The sequence below is a fragment of the Mus caroli genome, chromosome 6 (genome assembly GCF_900094665.2).
Source record: "Mus caroli chromosome 6, CAROLI_EIJ_v1.1, whole genome shotgun sequence".
NCBI lineage: Eukaryota > Metazoa > Chordata > Mammalia > Rodentia > Muridae > Mus > Mus caroli.
The window spans coordinates 55,598,445-55,613,120 of record NC_034575.1 but is presented as its reverse complement, the minus strand read 5'-3'; the positions used below and the strand labels follow the sequence as shown (position 1 = coordinate 55,613,120).

The following is a 14,676-nucleotide window of genomic DNA, read 5'->3' as shown; positions in this document are numbered from 1 at the left end:
AGAGAGGCCCATTGGACACACAAACTTTATATGCCCCAATACAGGGGAATGCCAGGGCCAAAAGAATGGGAATGGGTGGGTAGGGAAGTGGGGGGGGGATATGGGGGACTTTTGGGATAGCATTTGAAATGTAATTGAGGAAAATACGTAATAAAAAATATTAAAAATTAAAAAAAAGAAAATCAGTCTAGAAACCCAGACCCATTTTCAGATACAATCCTGCTGCCATCAGCCACCATATTCAGACATATCAGATCAAGACAGAATGAATACAGTGTCAGCAAGCAGCTGAGGATGGTTGTGCCGGGCTTCAAATATGAATATCATATCTCCTATTATGTAGCAAATATATTGTTGGGAGCCAAAACTAAATTCTTTATAATAATCTAAGTGAACTACCAATTCTTAGTACATAAAGTTGGACCTCCTCCCCAAGGTGACTAAGTCCAGACAAAGGACACCAATGGACTGTTCCCAGATGGACCCCCTCCTCAAGCTCACTAAGTCCAGATGAAGGTCACCAACAATTACCACAAGATGACGCCAGACCTGACTGATGCAAACAGCAGATGTCATAACCACAAGACTTACTTTTAGATATCATTGTAGTCACCAAGGGAAATTACCACTGCCCCCTCCCCTGCGCTTCTACATAAGGGTTATTTCCCCTTTGATCTTTTTGTATAAAAACTACAAGTTTTGCTGAATACAACGGGGCCTTGACATGATTCAGATTGACTCTGTGTCTTTTCTGTGCTTAGCTTCTTTTCTCTCTCACCCCCCCCCCATTTGGTTTTAGGAGGAGTCCCCTCGAGACCCACGAATAACTGGACCTGCTGGACGGGTCAATACATGACAGTCTAAATACAGAAGAGAGGCAGAAAAGCAAAGAGAGCTCATGCTATAGATTCAAACATGAAACACTGCTACAGTGGGCTTCAGTAGTAACCATTGGAACGAAGTTTAAGGGGGCATTTTAAAAATGATTTTCATGTAAATCATTTCACATATGTGCAAAATGAAAACATCTATATTTGAAACAGATGCTATTTGAAACACTTTTGAAATGTTTACACTTATATTGTTTGAGACAAAATATATTGTGACCAGTTTGTTGAGAAAATAAGTAGATCTTTTGTAATAAATTAAATCCATGTGATGAAACTATAAAAATAACAATGTTTCTCCGTTGATGGTGCCCCAACTTGAGCCAAATGGTGCTTACACAGCTCTAAGAAATAATTACATTTGCACTTGCTCTAGGAATTTCCATGATTTAGCTGTCAAGGAAGTGGGGCAACATTTAAGAACACACAGCTTTTATAGATTGCAAAACACGGATGTTAACACATTTCTTTCAGTATAGCCCAGCAGAGCAGGACATTGAGAACATTGCTATTAATAGACATTACAAATGTACACAGACCTTGTGTCACCAAAAGGCTCTGGATCTGACTGGGGTCCCTTCAGAGAAAGTCATAGCAGTTTCTTATGTTTAATCATCTCTCTGAATGGGACATTTTCCTGGTGCCATCCATGGCCAAGGAAAAAGCATACAGTAACCAGGAGGCATCCAAAAGTCATTAGGGATTATTAGTGTGTGATTGGCTTATGTTTATGAATCCTGTGACTTGACATGTGGTTCTATATTTATTGTGGCTAATATATGTGCTAATTTTAGAAAATAAGTAATTCATTCTTACTATAGTTTATATATTAATATTACTAGAATAGTAGGGAAATGGTTGCATACTACCATTGTCCCTCCCCATGGCTCTTGTGCTCATAGTCTCAAATATACTTTTCCTAAGCTTTTGTTTAGACAGTTAAGCTGTGTTTCAAATACTTATTACTTCATGATAACAAAATCAAAACTGTTTAATTTATTCCTTATAAAGCATGGCATGCCATATACTTTAATACAAAGGTCACAACATTACATTGTACTTAGCATCTTGCTAGGACTATAAAGCTGGGAATCTTATCTCTGATACAAACACACATAAGTGATACATGCATGCTGCCATAGTTATTGTTCTATTGCTGTGAAGAAACACCACACCAAGGCAACTCTTTAATTGGGGGCTTGCTTACAGTTTCAGAGGTTAGTCTATCATCAACCTGATAGTATGTATGGGAGCAGGCATGTATGTTGCTGGAGAAGTAGCTGAGAGCTTTATATTCTGATCCTCAGGCAGAGATAGTTAGAGAGAGAGAGAGAGAGAGAGAGAGAGAGAGAGAGAGAGAGAGAGAGAGAGAGAGAGAGAGAGAGAGAGAGAGAGAGAGAGAGAGAGAGAGAGAGAGAGATGCAAGAAAGCAAAGACTGGGCCTGTTGTCTCAATGACACAGACTCCACCCAACAAACCCTTGCCCTGCCTCCCCCAATCTTCTAATTCTTTCAAACAATTCCACTCCCTGGTGAATAAACATACAAATATACGAGCCTATCAGGGGCATTATTATTCAAACAGTTATATGTGCTCTCTATGGATGGAGGGGGGCTGTTTGAGATAAGTAGAAGGATTCACAATACCATCATAGTTTTTCCTGTACTACCTAGTTTAAACAGAATGGATGATAACACTTAACTCCAAAGTCTAATTTTCTATTGACCTTAGAGCAAACACAGCCATACAGTATCATTCATGAACCCTGGGATGAAGAGTTTTGTGTTATAAACAGAGAAATAGACCATGATGGGTCAGAGAACTCAGCAATCTTAGAACAGGACCTGAGAAGCATGAGGATAATCACTTTTGAGCTAATGACAAGTGGAAGAGGAAAGAAATTCATCAGGGTGAGTGAGATGGCTCCGCCTACAGGGACTTGCCCCAAGCCTGACTACAAGGCATCCTAGAACAAGGAAAAATGTTCAGAAATATCAAGCAAAATCCCTTAGTTTCTTAACACATTCTACACTTTGCTGAATAATTCCTCTATGGTAGAGAAGTGCTGAACCTTTTTTTTTTTTTAACATTTTGGTGAAGTTTTAAAAAGACTGATCTGAACAAAAAATGCAATAAAGTGATACATTTCAAATGTTCTTACGCATGTATGCGCCTATATGAACTAGGTAAGAAAATTATACTCCAAACGGAACACCACGCAAAGATCCTTAGGATCTGGTTGTTACACGAATCTCTCTGCTCTGGAATTTGTTCCCTGCCAAGGTTGTTAAAAACTTGAAGTGTCTGTTTTACAAATTCAAGAGTTTATGTTATCTTTTCCTGGCGGTGTTTGTCAACTCAAGTTCAATGCTTCCATTCATATCAATTTATAGTCTAGGATTTTGACCAGCAGCTGCAGAGAGCTGATAGCATCTCTGACAGACAGTCTGTTAGTTTCCTGTGATGAGGAGTCAGGTTGATCGATGTTCTTCTTCTTCTTTTTTTTTTTTTTTTTCACTTAGAAATCGTTTTGTCTCTGCATATGTATTCTCTTCCACAAGGACTGCTGAGGGTTTCCCTGTAATCTGTCTTACATTTCACATAAACACAGACTGTTTAGTTTCATGGAGTGTAGATGTCTAGATATCTTCCCCTTGTCCTTTTTACATAACAGATGCAGCTACAAGAAGGATTAATTTAAGCCAATAAACTGTAAAGACAGTGTGTACTTACATTGAAAAGGCAACCTAGGACTTTAATTGTGCTCCTTTGGTCTTACATTTCTCCCTGCGATCCAAACTCTAACATTAGTGGTCAAGAACTCAGAGGCAAGGTCAGCAGGTGTCCAGAGCAACAGCTTTCTTATTAGGTATTTTTCATCTTTAATTAAACAGGATTTATTTGCATTTTAAAGATCTTTTTTCTTATGTCCTTTGAGCCATATGGAGGAAGTCATTAGTGGTAACTCATAACAAGGATGCTCCCTCTTTACTGCTTATTCCTTGACAAGACAGACTTCTAGCTGACTGTGTAGCATCAGATAAAAAAGCAGGATGTTTGCTCAGTGTGCTCATGAAGATGTACTAGGGAAGCTAAAATAGGCAGCGTGGCATTGAAAGACTCTGAGAGCACATGCACTTTAGCCAAAAGCTACAAAATGTTATGGAGCAAGATGCTCATTGGGCAATACTGAAAAGAACCAGTTTTGTGAAAATATAGGAAACACAAAATTTTCCTCTTTTATAGAAGATAAACTTCAGCATGATGAATTTAGAATTCATTTAAAAATAATTTCACTACAGAAACTACGTATTTAAAATATAAGTTCAAGTAGTTGTTTTATAACTGGTTAAATATTCTCATATTTGAAAAATAAAATACTTGTTATATATTTATAATGTACAATAAGAGGCTAGTTGATTCCATATCTGCACATACCTTTTCAGTATTATCTGAGATAGATATTTTTAAATGTAACTTCATAGAATTTTTTTTCCATTTCCAGAAAACCTGTGAAGGCTCTTAAATTTAACAGACTTGCAAAAGGACCCTCTCTAATCCAACACCAACTGAACATAAATTACTTTCTTTTGTTATAAAATAGCAAATCCTAATTTCCTTCTCACAAGTCAGAATATTTTAGAGACATCTACTGGAGAAGTATGTAATTGCAAATTTTATCCCATAGGCTTAAGCAATATGTAACTACAGACATTTTTAAAAAATTGTCTCTAATATGATGTATGCAAAATAAAACATTCTTCCTAAAGGGAAAGATTTGTGACCATGACCAGAAGCCATACCCAAGTGAAAATTAATGCTTTGATGTTGGATCTATTCTTTCTCCCCACCCCCCGCCCAGTTTCTCTCTCTGTCTGTCTTTTTTAATTTCTTCAAAACTTCCAGTCACATAACAAAAACAAAACAAAACAGAACCCAAAACAAACAAAAACAAAAGTAAACCCACCACCACAACAAATCAAACAACAAACAAAAACCCCAATCCCCGAAACAACACCGCCACCACCACCAAAGAATTTTGATATTATATTTAGTAGATGAGCTGCAGCTAGAACCTGAGTGTTCTGATTATTTGTGCTGAGGCACACGCATGGCAGATGAGCACATGAGAATAGGAGTCAGAAAGAAACACCGCAGAAGACTGATGAGCAGCATCTCTTGGTAACACTCAGAGGATGGATTTTAGAAAGAAGACAAGGAAGAAGAGCTGGAAAGAGGTCGATATTCTTGAGCAAGGATAACGAGGACAGTCCAGCTGCCAATAGACTGCTGATATTCATCATATGTTTTCTTTATCATAACATTTTTTACTGCAATCACGTTCCAATGAAATGATCATATTTATATTATGAGATTAATTTTGTTTCTAGAGATAAAACTAATTTGGGAAGCGGAGATTTATGAAGTGTGTGTGGTACTTTAGAAATGTTCTATAAACAAATAATGCTGTGATACTTTGAGGGACAAGCCCTGAAATGATTGCTAGTTTATCTACACAATCAGGTGTCTATGTAACCAAACTCTAGATGACCTAGAAGAGGTTTAAAGAATGAGTCAGTCAGATTGATCATTCTTGTCCTGTTGAGGCAGCCTGTCACATGATACATCAAAGGCAGCGCTGTCAAACACTCTATTCTAATGGGACAACTTGATCCACGTATAAGAATGAAAGGCTGGTGGAACATTCATTAAGTGCAATGGGCAAGGAAACAGCTTGAGGGGTTATGAGGTAGGTATCAGAATGGGAAAGTGTGAAGGGAAAAATAAATCAGGAAGGAATTAGTGAACAATGGTTCAGGGGCAGAATGTGGCAGTGCCTCTTGATGCTGCCAGTATCGATTGCACCGATAAAAAAAATTCAGGTTCTTGGTGGACTACAATAAAAGTAAGAGACAAATGGCTAGGGTTTTGTCTGAGCAACATGATATTGTTTCAGAATCAAATCTACATTAGTATTGTCTGTATGACAATTTGAAGTAATTGGGCAAACTTGCTATCCTGGCCTTACTTTCACACATATTTCTATAGGAAATGTGCCTCCTCATAACAGCATAATCAGCAGACACTGGCCTTCTGTGTAGCTTTAATTCAGTGACTACAACAGGAGGTCATCATTGAAGCTCTTTTGACACTTCGTTTTCTAAAACGTATTGGAATTGCAAACTGCAAATCTAATATTAAAGCCATCCATAGGTCTTCTAGGAAGAGTTTAAGGGAGAATTAACTAGAGAATATAAATATTTTACATTTAAACACTTTGGTTATCCCCATAAGAAGGGAATGTCAGTACACAGCAAATATTCAAATTATCACTATGTTTCATTTCTTGGGTTTATTTTTTTCTGTTTTTGTTTTTAATGTTTACTACCCTGGATTCTGTGGCTTCTTTTCCATCCACATGTATGCAGTCTGTCATAATGATTAACAATTGATTAGCAAGTACATGAGGCTGAACGTGGGGCATGCACAGCTCTCAGCAGTTGAGCCTGCTACATGCTTTGACACATTGCTTTTCTTCCTGCCACCTGCAGTCAGCCATTCTGTGCAATGGCGTGTGTAATAGCTGCCTACATTTCTGAAAAGACACTTTGCAAACCAATATTTTAATCTTTAAGAAATAATCATAGCGTAAATTGGATCAAAGTATCTTTTATGTAAGAAGAAAAAAGAAGACCTTAAACATAATTCTTACTACTATTGTCAGGATTTTTGAATAATATAAAAAAGTGGGTAAGGAACAAATGCACTGTGACACTTGAATATGTTTTTACACTTCATGAAAATGAGTTCTTTGAAAGCAATGCCATATTTGGATCTTTTTCAGTATTTTATATCACCTCATTTCTAATTTTTTTTAGTATGGGTTATGTTTTCTGTAAAAGATGAAGCACTCACACTACCATCTGAAAATGTGTTGGATTATGCGTTATCTGTGAAATTTAAACCAGACCCAGAGACAACAGTAGTGTGGCAGATTTGCCCACAGATCTTCACTGCATGGGTTGGCCAGCCATGAATAATATCCATGACTGAATTGCATGATTCTTAGAGCTCCCTTATATGATTTTCTGTTTCTTAATGTGACTCATAATGGTTTCTCCACAGCTACATTAATTTTTAATCACTACCTCCTACACAATTGATGGAATTCCCCAGCACTGCTAATGCCCTTTCTTGTAATATTCATTCACTTAAAATATGAATGCAGATGCCACATCTTATTTTTCAAAGAAAACCTGTTTAAAGCCAAAGCAAAATAATAGTTGCAGAGATGTTAGGTCACAGCAGGTTACTGTGTGTTTGATCAGCTTTACACCAGAAAACTCTTAAAGACTCAGCTTTAAAAAAAATGGCTCCTTTCATTCACAGCCACATTACACTAAGCAGTTGAACTAGTATAAAATCAGAGGCTTGCATAATTATTTTATATGGCTTACTTCTAGTAATATTAATTTAAAATATAAAATTAGAATTTGCAATAATCTCTAGAAAATGTGTATTTGTTAAGAATAAATAATACAGAGAAATCTTCTTCCTCATTTCCTAAAACTAACATGAAGAACAAAGAAGGGGCAGGTTATAGACTGTGGGTGATTGATACTCAGAAAGCTCTAAAAGAGCAATAGGCCTAAAGCCTGGCTTCTCACTAATATTCTCAGTTCAAAACAGTTCATTTCTCAGAATCTGTTATTATGATGATATTATTGGCATGTACCTTTGAGCTGACAGTTTGGACCTATGTATCCAGGACAGCATCTCCATTCTAATGAGGTGACAATCTTATGCTGCATTCTATAGACAGCATTGGATGTCTTCTGAGATCTAGAGAAGAAAGCAATTGATACAAAATTATTTGCTTCATATTGAATAGAATTAGGACTTACAAATATAAAGTACTTAGAATAATTCTGAAAATTCAGTAACCATTTAGTCTTGGTACTAATATAAAACCATAAATCTATCATCATTATTATATTCAAAATAGCTAAAAGGATTTTTTTGAATATGCAATGGAAGCATGAGTGGTTTCACTACTGGCATTTTAAATTAGGATCTGTCATTACATTTCTAAAGATATGATAGTTTTTTCATGTATAATGTTTTCTAGCTAGATCAAGGTTAGAACTTACTTTAATTCTAGTTTTAAAGCACAATATTAGAACATTTTATCTATTTCCATTCCTATTACTTCCAAAATGATTATAGTTAGAAAGAGCTTTATTTGCAGAAGATAAATCAAGTACTGTAAAATAAGTTACATTCATGTAAATTGAAATTAGAATAACTGCTGATATTTCAAACTTTATGCTTTAGTTTTCCAAGATTCAAAATTATACTAATCTACCTTTTTTCTCATATAACATTTGAGAGAGAAAGGGTGATAGGGAGAGAGAGAGAGAGAGAGAGAGAGAGAGAGAGAGAGAGAGAGAGAGAGAGAGAGAGAGAGAGAGAGAGAGAGGGAGGGAGGGAGGGAGGGAGAGAGAGAGGGGGGGGGGAGAGAGAGGGGGGCACTTTGAATGTGAGAAAATATTATTTACCAAATGAGATCACAGAATAAAAATGAATAAATTATAGCATTTGAATAAAACAATGGATATGATTCATGAACGAAACTCAATTATAGGCTTTGTATGCATGTGAATCTAAGCTATAAGTATAATATTCTTAACCACAATACTCCACTCTACAGGTGGTATTTACCAAATAGCTGTATGATACAGGTAGACATGATCCAACTTAATCACCACATTACTTCTATAATAAAAATAGTATTAGTGTGGTCTATTGAGGAACACAAATAATAGATAAAATAAGTTGTTCAAATGTCCATATCTAAAATTTCTGGGACTAGACTTTTAAGCTGGCTTATAGGTGTGAGGGATATGCTCCTGAAATTTGTCACAGTCAACTCTTGTGACCTGTTCAAAAGTTGTATGGGGGGGAGGGGCTGGAGAGATGGCTCAGTGGTTAAGAGCACTGACTGCTCTTCCGAAGGTTCTGAGTTCAAATCCCAGCAACCACATGATGGCTTACAACCATCCTTAATGACATCTGACTCCCTCTCCTGGTGTGTCTGAAGATAGCTACAGTGTAGTTACATATAAAATAAATAATAAATAAATCTTTTTTTTTTAAAGGGCTGGCGAGATGGCTCAGTGGGTAAGAGCACCAACTGCTCTTCTGAAGGTCCTGAGTTCAAATCCCAGAAACCACATGGTGGCTTACAACCATCCATAATGAAATCTGACACCCTCTTCTGGAGTGTGGAGTGTCTGAAGATAGCTACAGTGCACTTACATATAATAAATAAATAAATCTTTAAAAAAAAGAGTTGTGTGGGAAGGAACTGCATTGCTAAGTTTTCAGTTTCTGCTGTAGCATGACAGATATGTCAACGTGTTGGAGGTTGTTCCTCAATAGCAGAATAAGTTTCAAGATTCTTTACAGCCCTAAATCTATGCTAAGTCACCCACTCACATACACTTCAGTAAGTCATACCCAATAGATAGTTCTGTTGGTGGAGACATCATCTGTAGCTGAATTGCTAAAGTGAAGTAAGAAAGGAAGGTAGAATTTATTCAGTTTGTGGGGTTGACTCTAGAACTTAGAACTTGGCTGAGTCATGCTTGAGGGACAGTACTCCTGCTCTAGCAAACTGAATGTCTGCTGCATGTAATGTTGATATAACAAAGGAAAAACAGACAACTATTATAAAAATGCTGAAATCATGAATGAATGGAAAAACTCACTGCAATGGACACAGAAGACCAGAAAGGAACAAGGATAAAGTAGCTGGGCTTATAAAAGAGTAATGAACAGGAGAGGAACTCACCTTGAACCCAGAAGAAAAATACTATAAGGGTTACTGTGGTAATATTTTCATTACCAAAGTTTTAACAATATGTTCTTTGTGCCTTCCTTGGCAAGAAAATTGTCACAAAGGGAAAACAACTAAAAGCCACAGTTTAGCTCTCACTAATCCCTAAGATGCACTCAGTTCTTTGGACCGTGAATCCCAGTCCCCCAGAGACTCAGAAACACCTGGATTTTATGTATCCTTACTGTGTATTGTTCCAGATTGCTGATGCGTCAGACTCATTCCCTGAGTTATTTGTATGATAATTTGTGTATCATCAGTCTCAGAGCTTGAGTAGCAGTGCTAGTTTTTACTGCAGGCTCTTTATGAACATCTTTAGTCAGACTACAGTCACTATATGGATTCAGAGAATTGATTAAGAGCTCAGCCTCGCATTTTATGAAAATTGTATATGTATATATAATGTATATATAAAATAATATATAGTATATTCATATAGGTAATGAACAACATGCTCACTAAGATAGGGCTGCTTTCTCATGCACAATCACAGGTATTGCCTTCTATATTTTAAATACAAGCCAAGTCCTATATGGACTTTTTATTACCTTGAACAAAAATTATTACTAAATATTTTAAATTATCTATGTATTTCATGAGAATATAAGCTCAGGGTTGTTGTCTGTGTTACACAAATGTTCTAAGAGTGACTATGGAATGGAAGGTTCAGTAACAGAAGGGTAACATGCCCTAAATATGAAGCTACTAGGCTTCAAGCTAAGTATATGAATGCATTAACTCACATGATTCTCAAAGCAAATATATACAACATAAATCTTATTATTAGTAGTAACCACATCTTAATTTACTAAAGGTCATGTATCTAATCTGTGCAGTGTCCGGGATTGTTATTTGTATGTATTTCCAGTTTACATGCACAGTGTATATTTTTAGAAAACAAAGTATACCTTCTGGAACAGAGTCCACTGCTGTACCAGCCACAAGAACCTCTCCCACTTGGTAAATGAGAGCCAGTGTCCAGTATCACTGTCGGGGATAACTTGGTATGTACATGAGCACACCAATTCCTGAGGGAGCAATCATTATTGATAGAAAAAAACTCATTGTTAGTACTATTTTTGTCAAAATCATTTTCTTAGACTTTTACTACTTTGATATATCAGTAAGATGCTTTGAAAAATGTTTATTGACCAATATTTGATATCCACACAGAAGAGAAAATGCATATTCATTGCTGTACCCAAAGAGACTTTAAGAAATACATGATGAAAATAATCAGAACTAAATTAGAGTCTGTATTTTAATATTTTAAGACAAAAAATCCACGACTGCTCTTATATATAATTTAAGTGTTTATACTAAGAACCAAATCTCAGATCTAGGTCAATTACTTTGGGTAATGTGTAATAACATAATAAGCCAACAAATTGAATCATGTATAGAAAAAAATGATGGAAATATAAACAAAGAAGATAAAAGTAGATTATATGCCAATGACATGGTTGTAAATAAGAAACAATATTCTAGATTAAAAAAATTAAGAATCCAGCAATATAATTAAGTTCATCATTTTCATAATATATGGCAAAATAATTTAATATTCCATTAAGTAGAAAACACTTACACTTCTATGTACCATCAGCAAATTTAAAATGGTCCTATTTGAATCAGCAAACAATAAGAAAAATGTTCTTCAAAATAAGACAACAGAAGCAGTCTAAGATTTCATACAAAGGAAAATCAATTGGTCATATGAATCCATGTCAAAGCCCAATGCAAACATGTCACAATTCTCCATAACAACAGACACTTAAAATTAAAACATAAGCTTTCTATGAAGTGTTAAGCCAGATTATTCTATAAGGTAACTGCATAGGTTTGTCTCTGACACAGCAGAGTCTCAGAGGATATAATGTATTTATAAAATATGTATTTTATAGTATGTGTGTATCTATAAAAACCATGTTTCTGGATATTGTAGTGGACTATACAGCCATGTGCTTCTTTGCATGTGACATGAGACTAATATATAGCCTAGTATTTTGCTGGGAGACGTTTTCAAATTGCAGCTCAGGAAGGTGTCTCTACAAAGAGAGAACACCTTCAGAATGAATTAAAAATCAGATTCTTGTTAAGAAATAGTTAGATACACATGGACAATTCATATGATCAGGAACATGTCAGAAATGTCAAAATGACAGTCAACAGAAGGTTCTCCAGAGTCCAACAACAGAGCCTGGATGAAAGAATGACACTAGTGAGTGTTGAACACAAAGTCAAATGAGGAAAACCAGATTAACACTTAAAAAAATACATGCAGCAAAACTCCAGGAAGCTGAAAAAGTTAAATGAATCAGAGATGCCATGGATGGAACTAGAAGCAGTAATTAAAATTGATAAATATTTAATTAAAAAGCAATGCAGCCTGTGTAGTCAACCCCCAAAAGAATGTGTACCAGCATTCTGGACACTAACAAAGTAAGTCCAATGAACTATGTGACCCTTAAGAACATCCGACGCAGAGCAGCAGACTTAAAGACCAAATATGCAAATATGAACACTTTAAATGATTACATAACCCAAGTTCTTGAAGAGGGTGAGAGGGAGAAAGATGAGGGTACAATAACCATTTAATGAAAAGAAAGATAGTCTCGAAGTTTAATTTTTTTCAAAGAATGTCTCAAATGCTCAGTGAATTCCTAGAGGGTAAATCCACCATCAAGTCTGACTTAAGTACATCTCATCAAATTCCAGACATGAATGTCTAGAAAGAAAAATAATAACACCAGTTCAATTATTCTTCATTCCAGCAGTTGTCCATGTAAAGCTCCCATAAAAAGTAGAAAAATATAAATATAGAAGCTACATGTAAAGTTCCTTTTGATACACAGATTTTAAAAAGGACCATGAGAAGCAAACAACAAAAAATGTGTGAAGGATTTAGTTAAAATTAAGAAGAACACCGAAAAGGAATTTTAAAAAGAATTAACTAAACTTATGAAAATCTCATGATGATACTAAAACTTAAGTGACCAATTTGAAAGAAAAACAATACAATTGAGTGTTAAATGACAGTGATAAACCAATCCCATCAAAATAGTGCCACTTCTATGTGCTTGGGAGTTTCAAAATGTAACATCCCTTCTCTTTGATGTGAAACCAAAGCATCACTTAAGTAGAGCTTTTAAAATTCTAAACAGGGAGACAGCCACATGCCTAAAACAGTGAAGGCTGAGAAATAACCAGTTAGCAGTAGACATGTCCGATCCAATGGAAATACAGAGAGCTTCACAGAAAGAGTGCTCCTTACCTGAGTTATAGTCAGGTTTTTGCTACTGTAGAAATAAACTCATTAAATTTCATTGCATATAAGAGTAAAAATATAATTTTAAACCAAATTATTCAAAAATAGAGGCTTAAAATATAAAATTAAGTATGTTTAAATGATGACCAAGAGTTCATTAGACAAACTAGAATCCTTTTGGACCTTCCCTGACTGATGACTGACTACAGTTTTGGAGAGTGTTAGCTCTAAGGTTTTTATCCAGAATCCTTCATGCTGGCACAGTATTTGATTTCTCTCTAAGGGCAGTGACTCTGCTGCTAGCCAGCAGCAGGTACTGAGAAAGGCTAGTGTTGGTTCTTTATACTTTACAAGTGAGTAGGTAAAAGATTTCCTCAAGGAAAAGCAGACATTGTTGGTCATGAGCAAAATTTTAGCTTGCTGAATCCAAGAAAATGGAGTGAGACAGGGGATTCTATTTCAGCTAAAAAGCTAACCCCATTGTGTGTAGTAAAAAACAGCCAGAATAGTCTACTATGCTTTCTACATTACACTTAGAAAACGCAGTTATTTAAGGAGGCAGTAAAAAGATTAACTTTAGAAAAATTTCCACTAATTGATGAAATCATGTCCCAACCACATCTGTTCATCTTGTGAGCCAGAGTGGAGAGCAATGAGGGTACCACTGACTATGACCACACAGAATCACGGTGACACCATTGCATACATTAGCAAGATTTTGCTGAAAGGACCCAGATAGAGCTATCTCTTGTGAGACTATGCTGAGGCCTAGCAAACACATAAGTGGATGCTCACAGTCAGCTATTGGATGGATCACAGGGCCTCCAATGGAGGAGCTAGAGAAAGTATCCAAGGAGCTAAAGGGATCTGCAACCCTATAGGTGGAACAACAATATGAACTAACCAGTACCCCCCTGGAGCTCATGTCTCTAGCTGCATATGAATCAGAATATGGCCTAGTTGGCCATCAGTGGAAAGAGAGGCCCATTAGTCATGCAAACTTTATATGCCTCAGTACAGGGGAACGACAGGGCCAAGAAGTGGGAGTGGGTGGGTGGGGTAGTGGGTGGGGGAGCGTGTGGGGGACTTTTGGGATAGCATTGGAAATGTAAATGAAATAAATACAAAAAAAGAAAAAAGAAATAAGGACAACAGTCTCAGAAGTACCAAGTTCAGATATGCAAGTCTTTGGCATTTAGATTAATGCCATGTGGATTATGCACTTTTTAGACCTTAGGCTTCCTTGTTCAGTCATTTGGTTGAATTGAAAGTGTGGGAGGGAAGCTCCTAGGCTTGGAGATGACTTTCTGTTGTCATATAAACCAGAGAATCCCTACCCTAAATCACACCAATGCTCTCCCTAAAACTGGGACTTGGAATTGAGGGACTTCATCGATTGAATAACCTTTCTTTTCCGGCATTCCATTATTGAGAGGCATTTGGAAATTCATGTGTCTTCTAGCTAGGGCTGGGAAGTTATGTTGAAGAAATCTAAAGACACAAACATGACAAGACCAGTTGACAGGGCAACATGAATGGGAGAATCTCATGGGGATGAAGAATTACATGCAATTAATAACTTCTGAGAAGGGAGGAATAGTCTTCCCTAGGGAGGATTTTAATTT

The 14,676-nt window shown here is 36.3% G+C and overlaps 1 protein-coding gene across 2 annotated transcripts in view; it reads right to left on the bottom strand.

Annotated features, from left to right (window-relative positions):
* Mmrn1 (multimerin 1) overlaps window positions 1-14,676 on the bottom strand; it is a 46,151-nt gene that overhangs the window by 23,675 nt on the left and 7,800 nt on the right. For both annotated transcript variants that reach the window (XM_021165624.1, XM_021165625.1), the window contains exons 2-3: window positions 10,695-10,814; window positions 7,624-7,730 (exon numbers count right to left, since the gene is read on the bottom strand). In XM_021165624.1, the coding sequence (XP_021021283.1) occupies window positions 7,624-7,730; window positions 10,695-10,814 (227 nt within the window). The remainder of the gene's footprint in view (window positions 1-7,623; window positions 7,731-10,694; window positions 10,815-14,676) is intronic.